The following is a 15,712-nucleotide window of genomic DNA, read 5'->3' on the forward strand; positions in this document are numbered from 1 at the left end:
ACCTTAGACAATTTGAAGCTATTGCGACAGCCAATCATTGGACAGAACAAGAAAAAGCTTTTTCCTTGACTGCTGCTTTACGAGGTGATGCTGCAGATATCCTAAGATCGATTCCTAAGGGTCAAGAAAAATGCTACCAGACCTTGTTCACTCGACTAGACAAACGTTACGGAGATGCCCATCTACAACAAGTCTACAAAGTACAAATAAGAAGTAGAATCCAACGAGCAAGTGAGAGTTTGCAAGAATTTGAAGCAGATATTGCTCGTATAGCGCTGTTGGCCTATCCAGAGGCACCAGACAACATTTTGGAAGAAATTGCTGTAGATGCCTTCGTCAATGGGTTAAGAAACAGTGAACTACAGAAAGCTTTACGACTAGCAAGACCGAAAGTTTTAGATGAAGCGCTCGCTATTGCCTTGGAACATGAAACAGCTTCACGGAGCTATCGAGTACGAACCTCTGAAGAGAGCGACGAACAAAACGAGAAACGTCTGGAGGAAATCGTACGGAAAGTAGTTCGTAACATGATGCCGAAGAGACGTGAACCCAGATGTTGGAATGGTAACGACGTAGGTCACATTCGCCGTAAATTGCAAGAAAACGATACAACAACAGTCGGAAAACTAGAACGGGTCGACAACAAGGGGCAACTGCCGACCTCGAGAAATTCAGTCCCCATAGTAACTGTGAACATTACGTCCTCAGGTGGAATTCATAGCTTGTACATAGAGGGTCGTATCAATAATAAATGTAGATCGTTTTTGGTAGATACAGGTGCAACGAGAACTATTGCACGGCCAGAAGTAGTACGAGGCCATCTTAAATTATTGCCTGCAACAGTAAAGCTTAGAACAGCAACTGGTGAGATAATTAATACATATGGCGAGGCTAATATGACAGTATCCATTGGCCAGACCACAGTGAAACATACAGTATTAATTGCAGAGATCTCCGATGAGTTCATATTGGGGATGGATTTACTAAGGAAAGTTGGTGCTGTATTGAATGTCAAAGATGGAGTTCTCGAGATCAATGGAGAAGAGTTGCCGTTTCATGAAGACAAAGAAGATGTTATCAGCTTAATAACTACTTGTGACGTAACAATACCCGGTAATAGTGAGAAAATTTTGATGACCAGACCTGATGGTTACTGCCGAGAGGGAAGTTTAAGGATGGTCGAAGATGTGAATAATGCCGAGTTCCTAACGGCAAAAGCTTTGGTGAGAATTCGAGATGTCGTTCCTGTAAGAGTTATGAATTTAAAGGGAATTGCTATTAAGTTAAGTAAAAGAACTTTGATCGGACAGTGTGTTCCCGTGGCTTCGATTTGTTCCATGAATACTAATGAGAAACCGTCGAAATCTAAGTATCCAAAGGAGCTTGTTGAGACGATGATTAAAACGTGCCAAGATCTTGATAATGAACGAACTAAAAAAGTGAAGGCTATGCTGATAGAATTTCAAGATGTTTTTGCCATGGATAAGAAGGATAATGGCAAAACAAGCATAGTAAAGCATAAAATTAATACCGGAGACGCTCAGCCAATCAGACAACAACCTAGACGACTTCCATTTGCGAAAAGAGATGAAGCCGAAGACATCATCAAAGATATGAACAAACAAGGGGTAATTGAACCATCAAATAGTCCATGGACATCACCAGTAGTGCTAGTAAAGAAGAAAGATGGTTCAACACGTTTTTGTATTGACTACCGACAGCTCAATGCAGTAACTAAAAAAGATAGCTATCCTTTGCCCAGAATAGACGATACTTTGAATACACTTTCTGGTTCTCGTTGGTTCTCCACACTCGATCTGAAAAGTGGATATTGGCAAGTAGACATGGAGCCAGCTGATCGTGAAAAAACCGCATTCTCGATAGGATCAGGGCTTTGGCAGTTTACAGTTATGCCCTTTGGTTTATGTAATGCCCCGGCCACATTTGAAAGATTAATGGATGCAGTTTTAAGAGGTCTAACATGGAAAACATGCCTGGTTTATTTGGATGATGTAATTGTAGTTGGAAGATCCTTCGATGAACATGCCAATAATCTAACAGAAGTCTTTCAACGATTGCGGGCAGCGAATCTGAAGTTGAGTCCGAAGAAATGCCACTTGTTTCGACGAGAAGTGAAGTACTTGGGACATATTGTAGCAAGTAATGGTGTAACAGCTGATCCTGAAAAACTTGCAGCAATTAAGGATTGGCCAGTACCAAGAGATAAACACGAAATTAGAAGTTTTCTTGGCCTATGTACATATTACCGACGTTTTGTCAAAGGATTTGCCAATATCTCCAAGCCATTAACAAAGTTGACAGAAGAAGGAAAAGAATATACATGGAGCGAAGAGTGTCAAAGAGCTTTTGAACACTTGCAAATGGCTCTGATCAGCGCACCGATTTTAAGCTACCCTAGACAGGCAGGAAAATTTGTGTTGGACACCGATGCAAGCAACAGTGCAATAGGAGCTGTTCTTTCCCAAATCCAAGATGGACAGGAGAAAGTCATCGCTTACTTTAGCAAAGTCTTGTCAAAACCAGAAAGAAACTATTGCGTTACCAGAAGAGAATTGCTAGGCGCAGTGAAGGCTTGTGAGCATTTCCATAAATACTTGTATGGCAGAAAGTTTCTTCTTCGCACGGATCACGCTGCTCTAAAATGGCTCCTACAATTTCGTAATCCAGAGGGCCAGATGGCAAGATGGTTAGAACGATTACAAGAATATGATTACAATATCGAACACAGGGCTGGCAGAGTTCATTCAAATGCTGATGCCCTTTCGAGACGGCCGTGCAGTGCAAATTGTAATCACTGTCTTAAATTAGAAGAACGACTTTGCCCCGTGAGACGAACCACCGTCATTAATGAGCAATGGCAGCCTCAACAGCTACAAGACGCTCAAGCAGATGATCCATGTATAAAAATAGTATTTGATTGGATGCGTCGAAATGAGAGACCTTCTTGGCAAGACATTAGTGCATGTAGTCCAGAAGTCAAGTGTTACTGGAGCCAATGGAATTGCCTAGTGCTGAAAGATGATCTTCTGTATAGAACCTTTGAGAACGATGATGGTACAGAAACTAAGCTTCAGTTAATTGTACCTAAAAGTAAAGTGTCAGAAGTATTGCGTCAGTTGCATGACGGTGCATCAGGTGGACACTTTGGTATCACGAAGACTCTGCAAAAGGTTCGAGAACGGTTCTATTGGGTGAACTGTAAAGATGATGTAAGAAGATGGTGCCGGAAATGTGAACTGTGTGCAACCAGTAATGGTCCAGCTGGTAAAAAGAGGGCACCCATGAGACAGTACAATGTTGGTAGTCCTATGGAAAGAGTAGCAATCGACATTGCAGGTCCACTTCCAGAGACAAATGATGGAAATAAATATATCCTGGTAGCCATGGATTATTTTACGAAATGGACTGAGGCCTATGCGATACCAAATCAAGAAGCTGCTACCGTTGCAGAGGTACTTGTTAAAGAATTCTTTAGCCGATTTGGTGTTCCTTTGGAGATCCACTCCGACCAAGGGCGAAACTTCGAGTCAACCCTTTTCCAAAACGTTTGTAAATTGATTGGTGTCAATAAGACCAGAACGACACCCCTGCATCCTCAATCAGATGGAATGGTCGAGAGAATGAACCGAACGATGGGTAAACACCTGTCCAAAGTTGTATCAGAACATCAAAGGGATTGGGACCAGCACATTCATTTATTCCTAATGGCCTACCGCTCGGCCGTGAATGAAACTACAGGCCATACTCCAACCTGCCTGATGTTAGGTCGTGAAGTTCGTTTGCCCTGCGACCTAGAGTTTGGCTGCAGACCTTCCGAAGAACATGTTGCAAGCGAAGATTATGTCGACCGCCTGAAGTTAAGAATGAACAACATTCATGAACTTGCCCGACAACACATCCAGATAGCAAGTGACAGAATGAAAGATCAATATGATTCTCGATGCAAGAGTGAAAGCTATGAAGTAGGTGATCTTGTTTGGCTTTATAATCCACAACGTCGTCGAGGCTTGTCTCCCAAACTACAAAGTCAATGGGAAGGTCCGTATGAAATTAAAAAGAAAATAAATGACGTAATATACCGAATTAAGAAGTTGCCGAAAGGTAAACCAAAAGTAGTTCACATAAATCGTCTTGCACCATATGCTGGCTCAAATGAAACAGAAGAAGCACGAACCCTTCAACATGAGATCAAAGATGACCGGCGACCAAGCTTTAATGAATTTATGACAAATTACGCAGAGAGAAAGAGTGCTAGATTCGGCGTAACCACAGAAGTTCAGCAGGATCTTTTTAGTGTTCCGCATAACGTCTCTCTAGCCCACTGTGTTGCTCAAGATCTTGAGATGACTAAAGGAATCTCATCCGTATTTTATAAGAAATTCGGTCGTTTGGACGAGTTAAAAAACCAGCAGCCTAAAGTTGGAAGAGTAATGAGATTAGAAGATGGTTCTCGATCTTTACTGTATATGGTGACCAGGAAGTCGTATACAGACAGGGCAAGCTACGAGGATATATGGCGTGCTCTAACTAATTTGAAGAAAATTGTGTGCAATTACGACATCAAGAATTTGGCCTTACCCAAGATAGGTCATGCACTAGATAATCTGGACTGGAAGATTGTCAGAAGCATGCTCGAAGTGATCTTCCGAGAAACCGGCGTACGAATTACTGTGTGTTGCATTAACCCGATGAAATCGTATCCTTCAAAGTCAGTAGACTGTTATTTCTTTCTAAAGGGTTCATGCAGAGCTGGAGAGTCCTGTAGATTCCGCCATCCTGTGTCTACATATAGAGTTGCTAATCGGGACGGTCAGATTTAAGAGGGGAGCAGTGTTACGAACATGCTTTCGAGATGGCCCAGGTAACGGTTGCATTGCATCTCTAATACCCTTCCAGAAGCTTCTCCGCGTATCGAGTGCGAGAGAGAATAACCGGTCACGTAGGTGAATTAGAGGTGGGACAACGCCAGAATATTCTCGAACTTAGTAACTGTAGTATATATAGGTAACAATGTTAGAAGTAGAGTTTAGTCGATAAGAGAGTACCGAACTGTAAAGTTATAAATAAATATATGTATATAAATTCGAACCGCTCGTTTTATTTAAAAACGCTACAATACATTAATTCTAATCAACTCTCGCTTTTACATACATTCATAAACTTATAACTTAGACATCTCATATTTTTCAGGTACCAAATGTACTTTTTTAACATGTAGGGCCTTTTTACTAAAGTTGTAAGTCAAGTAATATACTTACAGTATTTTACAACACTATTTTGCATCAATTATTCTGATCATCTTCTATATTAATATAAATAATATCTACAATCAATATATCATGTCTAAACCATTTTTAACATAACTGCTTTAACTAAGATTATCACTCCCCTCCATTTTCCTTTACAGCATACTTTCTTTCCTTATCCACACATGTTCTCCTTAGGTTATTGTTTTGGACCTCTGGAGATCTTAGTCTCATATCCAGTCTACTCTCTTCTCATATTAACATGAAAAAATCATATATTACAACTTTAGCCAAACAGGGCTAACTTTCACCCATCAATTTTGTTGGTTCCACATATATTATGTTAACACACAATGATTTTTAAATAACTCTTTCTTACAAACCTTACATTTTTCAGGTACCAAATGTTGTTGTTTAACCTGTAGGGCCTTTTCTACTTAAGTTATAAGTCAAGTAATATACCAGCAATACATTTCAACATTTACTTTGTTTGCCTTTAATATTCTATAATTCTACTATTCAAAAAAGGAGATAAAAAACAGCCAGAAAACTACAGAGTTATAAACTTTTTAAAGACTACATTGAAACTTACAACTTAAAGTTTACAAGGGCTAATAAATCAGAGGATAAGTTTAGCAGATGAACAACAGGGTTTTCGTAGTGGAAGATTGTGTACAGATGCAATATTCGTTATAAAGCAAATTACTGGCAAATCACTAAAGTATAATAGACCAGCCTTTCTGTGTCTGATTGACCTAAAAAAAGCGTTTGACAGGGTAAAACTCAAAGATGTAATTCATCTTCTGTATAATATAGAAGTTCCCCTAAATATTATAAAAACTATTAATACTATCTACCAAAACAACAAAATGGAAGTCAGAATAGATGGACAACTTACAGAACCTATATAAATAGGCAGCGGAATAAGACAAGGGGATTCATTGACCCCCATGCTCCTTTACTACTTTACCCATAAACCTTTAACAAAGAAAGAGGATACCGAATGAGAAAAAAAGAAATCAAAATACTCTGTTACGCAGACGACGCAATATTGATAGCCCAAGATGAAGATAGTCTGCAAAGACTGGTCCGCAGATTTAACATAAGAGCAAAAGAATTTAATATTTAAATTGCAAATTGTGTATCACTTATGTCCTGCTCAAGTTTGTTGTGTATTCTCCGGTGTATAGTTTTTAACAATATTTTGAGCGTATGACTAATTAAACTTATTATCCGGTGGTCTTGGCATTCTTTTGCATTTGGTTTTTTTGGTAGTGTTATGAATGTTGACATCAGCCAATCTCTGGGAATGATTCCTGTATTTTATATTGTATTGAATAAGTCGACCAATATTCCAATGTGCTGTTCTTCTATTAACCGTATTATGTATACAGGTATTTCGTCAGGACCTGTTGCCTTGTTGTTATTTGTTCGCTTTATCGCCTTCTGTTATGTATGTGCCGTTGTCGAACTTTTTCTGCTCTAGTAGTATCTCAGTCCGTTCGTCTTTAAATAGCTCTTGAATATATTGCTGCCATCTTTAAAGCCTTTCACCGACATCTATAATTATTTTGCTGTTTTTATCCAGCAGTTTGTTTATTTTTTCTTAATATTAGTGCCTGTTATTTCCCTAATTTTTTAATGACAGTTTTAGGTTATCATTTTTTTCTACCAACTATTCAATATCTTCGCATTCGTCACTATACCATTTTGCCTTTGCTTCTCTGATCTTTCTCCTTATTTCTGTGTGTATAATACAATATCTTCCTACAAAGCCTACAAAACCTTCCAAGACAACCACTTACAACAACTTACAATACAAGACAACCTTCCATAGAGGTATTAATCCGTTAATGAACAAGCAGAATTGCTTATAAAGAGGAAGAAGAAGAAGAACAACAAGACCTTCAATATCAATCACATACTGAAACAAGTCAATTAACATTTACACTGTAATAACAAAATTTTAAAAAACCCAACTTCGTACACATATAATTATTTGCTTTCCATATTCCAACTACCAAATGTTGAAAAGACATCTAGGGTCTTCTATAAAAATCTTTAGTTCTCCACCAATGAATTCAGATGTCTATGTAGTTAGTTGCCTACCTTTTCACAACTTTTTTCATTTAGTCCACCTACTCATCAAATCTATCAATCAAATTTTAACATATTTTATTTTACATATTTTACAAATTTTAATTATCAAAAATGTAACTCAAAGTTATTCATATAACATTTAAAGGGTTTAAACATGTACATCCAGTAAGTATTAACCACACTTTTTGTAATCACCTCGGTCAAAATCTTAACTTTCACGTTTAATTTAATTAAAGTGGTTATACTTTTCAGGATAGCACTGATGATGAAATAGTTATTCCGAAAACGTTCAATAATGTAGCCCGATAGGGTTTTTTTATTATTATACCTTTTATAAAGGAATAATATTTTTACAAATATCTTTAACCCTAGATTATCGAACTTGTTCAGCCGAACGTGATTACCAGACTATCCTAAATTGTACTACCTATAAAAAATGCCTTGTAAGTACAAAGACCAAATAAGTGGGTTTTAATCACTATAATAACATATTTTAAATAAATAAAACAAATAGAATTGGTTAATGTTTCGAAAACTCGGTGCAAATTTCTCCACGATGCTCATATTTCATATCTCATGTTTTCATTCTTGGCAATATGTAGTTGTCATTCGCCCTTTTTGGCTCGGTCAATAAAAGCAAATTTTTCGTGACGAATATTTGGACCCAGAGCAGCAGTTGCAAATCTTTATCTCGTCCGTGGTTCGGCAAGAATCTGTCTCATATCAACCATATATTGGTAACGAGAGACGGGCTGTTGACCTCGTTTTAATGTGTTGTATATGGAAATGACATAGGAATTAATACTGGTTACATTAATTATATCATAAAATATACGCAACGGTCATCTTCGGGATTTTCTGTTACAGCTAATGTTTGAACACATTTGGTCAACAGTATCTACCTACGCCTTATTTTGTGTTATTATAATTTTGTATAATTACAGGCTTGCCTGTTTCTTTCGATACACGTCCTTTTAATTGTGGTCTGTTTGTCCCTAATTGTGTTTTACTTTTATAATTTTAACATTTGACATCACAATTCTCTGCTTAAATAGAAATTAAAATAAAATCCACAAGGAAAATAATTCCTGCAGCTGGCTGTATACCACGTATCACAAAAAAGAGGTTAATCTTTGTATATGGGTATATTTTATAAAAACCCTAAAAGGGCTACATTAAAAACACGAACGTTTTCGGAACAACAATTCCATCATCAGGTAAAAATACCTAAAATAAGTATAGACCATTTAATTAAAGTAAACGTGGTTAAAAATTTAGACTAAGGTTGTAAAAAGTCAAAATGGTTATACTTACAGGTTACCATACCTGAACCACCAAAATATTTGGGTAAAAACCCTTTAAAATATTTTGTGTTACCGAAGATAGTACATAATGTTGATAATATTATTTGATGTTTAATATTTTAATTAAGCTGGTAACTGATTGACAAGATACCCATGAACGGTGTCAAAAATAAAATGTCAGTGTACCATGAAACAATATTAGTTAAACATAGGATTACTACAGCCAAAAGATTCAAAACTTGATGTTAAAATGATAACAGCAATCCAGATGTTGGGATTTAAAAATTTTTTTTTTAATTATTTAATATTGGATATAAAAGATGTAAAATTACTGATGTTGTTAAAGGTCATGTTTGAGAGGATGACGTATGCATTAGGCAGCTTATGTTACTCTTTGTCGTATGGAGTGTGGTCTAAAAAGAGTAATTTGTGACAAATTAACTTAAATATATGGAATTGTCCTTTGATGTTGCTGACATCTGGGACAAGGAAAATCGAATAGAATATATTTGTAGCTAATGTAAGACTTCGTATTTAAATGAATGTGTTTGATACTGCTCGTATGGTAAAAAGGTTTAATATGAGTGAGTCCAATAGATTGAGAAAAGGGATTAAAAAAATCTTCCGCCTGAAGGAATTAAATTTAAAACATATGGAATTAATTTACAATTGAAAAGGATGAGCTCCTCAGAGACTTGATAAGAGTAAAAGTAAAGGAAACGACTAAAGAATAAAGGAGAGGGGTTAAAGGAAAATAAATGAGTTAATCAACAAATTAGAGATAATAGAGGTCCTTCATGCTTAAAGCATCTAGCACCCTGAACAAAATATATTTTGGTTGTATTAAAATCGGTACATAAAAGCCTGAAATTTTATTTATGAATGTGCTGTACTAAGTTGTTGACTAATAGAGTGGAGCAAAGGTTGATTAAGGGTTTTGGTAAAGTGGGAAATAGTGAATTCTGATGAATTGTTGGGTTGTGTTTAAAAGGTTACTGAGTTTAGAACTAATGAGTGGATGGTAGATATATGAAATGACAGAGAACTAGCAAAAGAAAAAAAGAATGGACAGGAATATGATGTAAGCGTGAAGATTTTTTTTCTTATCCAACATTTGATAGTTACAAGTCAAAGAAATTGCACACCCATAAAATAGCACAACTACTTTCATTCATTGTCATATAACTGTCCTCTTTCTGTAAAAAAATTTAATAATTTAACACACGTTTCTAAAATATATCTCTTGAATAAATATAAATAACTTTAATAATTTGAATAATATAAAACATCACTCTTTCATTTAACAAACAATCACATATACCTTACTCCTATATCAAATGTTAATATCTCTCCCCTCAAGAAACTTCCTCGTTAATTGTCAGACAGTTACAACATTGACCGAAGATCACCCATTATCAGCAATACAGGATAGTTTGAACTATGTGTCACGAATCATGATATAAAAATTCTTGCACCGGCATGTAAGTAGTATTTTGTTTATTTCTAAATTATTACAATTCAATAGATTATCTCTTACCAATTTGTGGGTTTTTACTTTGTCTGCCAAATTAATTTTATGCATATTAATAAACACAGACATGTAATATTGGCATAATTACTATAACTTTTTTGATCTATATCTTTATAAGACAGCACCCTAATATAGGCTTTTTATAATTTCAGCACTTAATTTACTTTGTACCGTTTGACCTAAAGATGCTTTGCAAATTTTAGAAAGCGAAACCGGTCGTTTTGGATAGTAAAATTAAATTGATTGTGAGTAAGTCTAATTTATTTCTTTTACCTATTTGAAATGGACTCACACAAGCAACACATTCATGATATGGACAAATATGTACGATACCTGCATAGCCAATCTGTAAAAATTATTTTCGATAAATGTATGTCATGTACTGTCAATCAAAAAACATTTTTGTTAAAATAAAAAATTTGTTGTAAAACAAGCATTAGATGATGCGGATATTGATGCGGATACACTTATTGTTAAAACCGCAATAGAAATGTCGAATAATGGTCGAACATTTGTAGTCGGCGAGGATGTTGATCTACTTGTTCTCTTGATCGCATTCTTTCTTCTTCTTCTAATGGCGCTACAACCCTTTGTGAGTCTTGGCCTGCTTAACAATGTTCTTCCATTCTGCCCTGTTGGATACTTTCCTTCGCCACTGCCTGATGTTCATGGTTTTAAGATCCCTCTCTACGTCGTCTATCCATCTTTTACAGCTCGATTATCTGGCATTCTTTCTAGGTGACCAAGCCAGTTTAGTCTTTGTGATTTTACAAATCTGACAATATCTGCGCTCTGCATTAGTTCATCCAGCTCGTGGTTCATTTAAATTCTCCACGAACTATCGCTGCATTGTGTTGGTCCAAATATCTTCCTTAGTATTTTGCGCTCAAATATTCTCAGTTGATTTTCATCAGTAGTTGAGAGGGTCCACGTTTCACATCCATATGTGACCACTGGTCTAATTACTGTTTTGTAGATTCTCAGCTTAGACTCACGATTCAGTAACTTACTTTTCATTTAAGTCTTTGTATGCATAAAAGCACTTATTGCCGCTAAGAATCCGTGCTTGTATTTCTTGACTGATGTTGTTGTTGTCATTTATTATTGAGCATAGGTAGGGAAAAGTGGAAGCATATTTGTAGGTATGGTTGTCTACCTTCAGATTTTCATGTTCATTCGATTTTGTGCACTCCATATATTTTGTTTTGCTTTCATTTATATATAGACCAAACGTAGCAGCTTCTCGTTTCAGTTCTATCTTCGATCTCTTGATCGCATTATCACCAGAAAATAAAGATATATTTCTCATGAAACCAGGCACACTTCTGATTATTTTAGATCTTAGGATGCTAAATTTACCAAACTTGTCGATATTTATAGTGATTTACATGAAAAAAAAAATCAAATAATTATACTATTTACTTGTGGGTCTCTGAGAGGCTCGTTGTACTGCAAAAGGTTAAGCGTGGCCACTCCAGCACACCCTTTATGGCTAGGGACTCCTTGGTTTCCTGAAATATATACATTTTCAAAGGTCTATACCAAGTTACAGCCACTTCGCAATTTTTTTTGTTTATTTTGGACAATTTTATTGGACTATAGGTACACAGTATCTAAATAAATCAGGGTTATTTGGGATTTTATTAATAAATGCACATTGAATTCTACTTTTTGCAATATAACAAGGAAGTTTTTGCTTTTTACAAGTAGTAGCAGTGAAAACAAAAACGGCATAATATATCAACCGATTTTACCATGTTTCATGTTCATAACTTTTATCAAAATAATTTGATATTCCTAATTAAACAGTGTCGTTTCCAGCATTTCATGAAAATGACCGTCAGCAGTAAATAATCCGATGCCAAATATTTATTTTACATACAATTCACATTAAACCCTAAATTAATTATACATTTATTTAAAACATATATTTTACAAAAGTAGAGCTAATTTTTGCATACGTAATATAAAATTGTTACAAAGAGTATAAAGCTAATTTTATTTAGCGGATGGTAATAATACCGCAGTAGGGAAAATGTAGATTGATAATTAATTACAAACTATTAAATAATATAAATGTACACAAAAGGAATACAAATAATATTAATACACAGGGTTGACCACTCAAAAGAGTTCACCTTGATATTTGGCAATATTCACTGGATTTTGTAAAAATGTTGAAAAATTTCGATTTTTTTCCAAAACGGTCATCTCATAGTGATATCGAAATCTGTAATTTGTCCATAATAGACCATGTGTGGTACATCATTGGACAGGTATTTCGTTGATCAATTTAGAAATCCATGATTCTTCTTTAGATATTTGAACTGTTGTTGGTAGCGTTTAACAGCGATATTAACAAAGTGTATTTTTTAAGTCATTCGAAATGGTCTATTCTATCACAGAACACGTTGAAATTATTTCCATATTTTTAAAAAATGGAAATTGTGCAAGGAGAGCAGCAAACTTATTTAATTAACTTGATTAACATAAGCAACTTTACCACTTACACATATTGAAACTAGTTAAAGAAGTTTATAAAAGGAGATCAATAGCTAATATTAGAATAAAGAAAACTGATTATAAATAATAGAATAAAATAAACTAAACAAAGCAGTTAAATACTTAAAGATGTATATTTTTCCATTTATAAAGAAGTAAAAAAGAAATTGTTAACATCCTATTCACACTAACGGTAGAATAAAACCTATAGAAAAATTAGCACGATTCACCCGATGGACATTTTTTCAACTGGCACGACGTATGATTTATTTTGCGTTCAGGTATAGAATGCCGTTATTTTTTGACAACGATGTTACCTGCCCATCTAAATTAAGCAAAATGCTGTGAGATTTTATGATTAGATCTGAATAATAGAAAAAAAAATTTTTAAGACGCAATTTAAAAAACAACGATAATTGCTTCTAGCCACTTTGGTTAAGCCTTTGTTTGGGTAATTTGAAAATAAACACCAACTGGTTTTTCTTCGAAGATTTGTTATACGTAGTTTAAAACCTTGTACAGAATGGAATTTGAAACATGTAAATTAAAACTTTGTAGATTTTGGCATTTGGAAATTTATTATTTGTTAAATTAGTTTTATTTATAATATTATTTTATTTAAGGTCGTCCCCCGCCCAAAGTAACTTGGTGGCAAGAAAACGCCCTTCTTGACGATTCTTTTGAGTATTTGTCTGAAAGAAGAGTACGGAATATTCTTCACATCGATAAACTTGAACGAAAACACCTTCACACTGTGTTTACTTGCCAGGCGTCCAACAACAATCTCGTTGCCCCCATTTCCAGCTCCATCACCTTGGATATAAACCGTAAGTTTCTTATTATATGTATATAATATTTTGTATTTGGGATATTTGTGATGTTATAATGCAGTTTAAATTATTACATATTTTACATTAAACATCTCTATAAACGTAAATAGCATGTATCTGTCGTAACGGATACCCACTATAAAACAAAAGATAGATAACAACGCTGAACATAGCGCACCTTGAAAACAAAAGTGATATTATCCTAAAACCTAGATATTTCAGTATGACCGTTTAAAGTTTTTCGAACAGTTCTGTAATGGATGTTGAACTAAAATAACCGAATTAAATACTATAATTAATGTTATTTAACAGTTTGATTAAAGTGCAAGGTAATAATGTAACTACTAATTTAGAAAAAAATCTTTAAAAAAAAATTCTTTATAGTTCCACTTTTGTTTTACATAAAAGTTCTAATTATTAGTATAAAAAGTCAAGTCAATATTTACCTTATGATAAAAAAAGAGAAAAATAAAACGAAATTGTGTCATATTAACAAGAAAAATCGTTTATTTGGTAGAAGTTAACAAACTATTAACACCTTAAACGCCACAATGCATATTAAAAAAAAAGTTATGTGGGCCAAACTATTAAATACATTTACAGTATTAGTTTATGCATTTTAAATAGTTATACTTTAGTTTAAGTACAAAATCTTACATTTTTATTGTTTTTTAGAATTATTTTAAGTGAGAAGCATGTGTGCATCTCGTGGCCACAAATATCTTTTGGATTCCTGGAGCCATGTGATGCACACGTGCTTCTCGTATAAGGCAAGAATAAATCTGTCGTAACTTGTTTATTTTATACGTTACATTCGCTAGACAAATGCATTTCGTGTTAGTTATTAGTTGGTTGTCGGTAGGCGAGGTTGTAGTGTGTATTATCAGTTTTCAATATGTCATATGAAATGGATCAAAAGCGTTTGCAAAAGCTGGTGGAAGAGTTTTTTTCAGATGAGGAGAGTGATGACAGTGTTCGTGATAAAAATTTTTAATTAGATACTGATGACGAAATAAGTAGTTTTTCGTCAAATCAAGGTGTTCCGGAGAGCAAGAGACAAAAAATGCAAGCTAATTTACAAGATTTAGCTTCAACATCGCAAAACTTAAGAACAGTAGACGATACCATTGACAATGTTATTTCCCAATATCGACTGCCAGATGATGAAAACTCTTCAGAAGACGATAACATTGTGATTGATCATAACCAGCCCTTGTTATGGAACATGGTAGATGGTCAGAACTTGAAAAACATTACATTCAGTGTTCAAGACTCGGGTATCAAAGCCGACTTTTTCGAGATGTATGATAAAATTTCCATTGACTTTTTTTAACTATTTGTGGAAGACAACATTTTTGGTTGGATTGTGCAAGAAACTAATCGATACGCACATCAAAAGATGAATATAGGTGGCCACGTTCCAAAAGCTAGAATTCATAAGTGGGTAGATACAAATACCGAAGAAATAAAGACATTTTTGGCCATTCTTGTCTGGATGGGATTGCAAAGATTGCCAAAATTGTGTTCATATTGGTCAAAAAATCCATTATACGAACGCAAAGTAACGTGTCTTATGTTGCGTAATCGGTTTGAATTATTACTTGCCAATTTACATTTTAGTGACAATGAAAATATAGAGAAAGGGCTTCGACTGTATAAACTGTCACCCCTATTGGAGAAATTGGTATCAAATTTTGGCATCAAAATTGATGAAACTGTAGTTCCCTTTAGGGACCGACTGTCATTTCGGCAGTATATCAAAAACAAGAGACATAAATTCGGGGTGAAGATATACAAACTCTGTTTGGATGGAGGTTATACTTATGATCTACAAATTTATTGTGGTAATGATAAAACTGAAAATATGTCAGTTCCGGATAGTGTTGTGTTTAGTTTAGCTAATAACTCAGATGTTGGACGTACTATATACACAGACAATTTTTATACTAGCGTTACATTAGCACATAGGTTGCTAAACAAAAATACAAATTTGGTGGGAACTTTGAGGCAAAACAGGTAACTTAATCCTAAAGAAGTGACAGGTGCAAAATTAAAGAAAGGGGAGATTATTGGGATGGAGAGTAACACAGGTGTAGTAGTAACTAAGTGGAAGGACAAACGCGAAGTGCTTATGCTGAGTACAATGCATACTGCTGAAATGGTAGATGTCCATCAAAG

At 34.9% G+C, this 15,712-nt stretch overlaps 1 protein-coding gene across 1 annotated transcript in view; it reads left to right on the forward strand.

Moving 5' to 3' along the window:
* LOC140444330 (protein turtle homolog B-like) overlaps nt 1–15,712 on the forward strand; it is a 984,236-nt gene that overhangs the window by 149,973 nt on the left and 818,551 nt on the right. The window contains exon 5 of the mRNA XM_072536081.1: nt 13,328–13,531. Coding sequence (XP_072392182.1) covers nt 13,328–13,531 — 204 coding nt within the window. The remainder of the gene's footprint in view (nt 1–13,327; nt 13,532–15,712) is intronic.

Source organism: Diabrotica undecimpunctata, chromosome 6 (assembly GCF_040954645.1).
Source record: "Diabrotica undecimpunctata isolate CICGRU chromosome 6, icDiaUnde3, whole genome shotgun sequence".
Taxonomy (NCBI): Eukaryota; Metazoa; Arthropoda; class Insecta; order Coleoptera; family Chrysomelidae; genus Diabrotica; species Diabrotica undecimpunctata.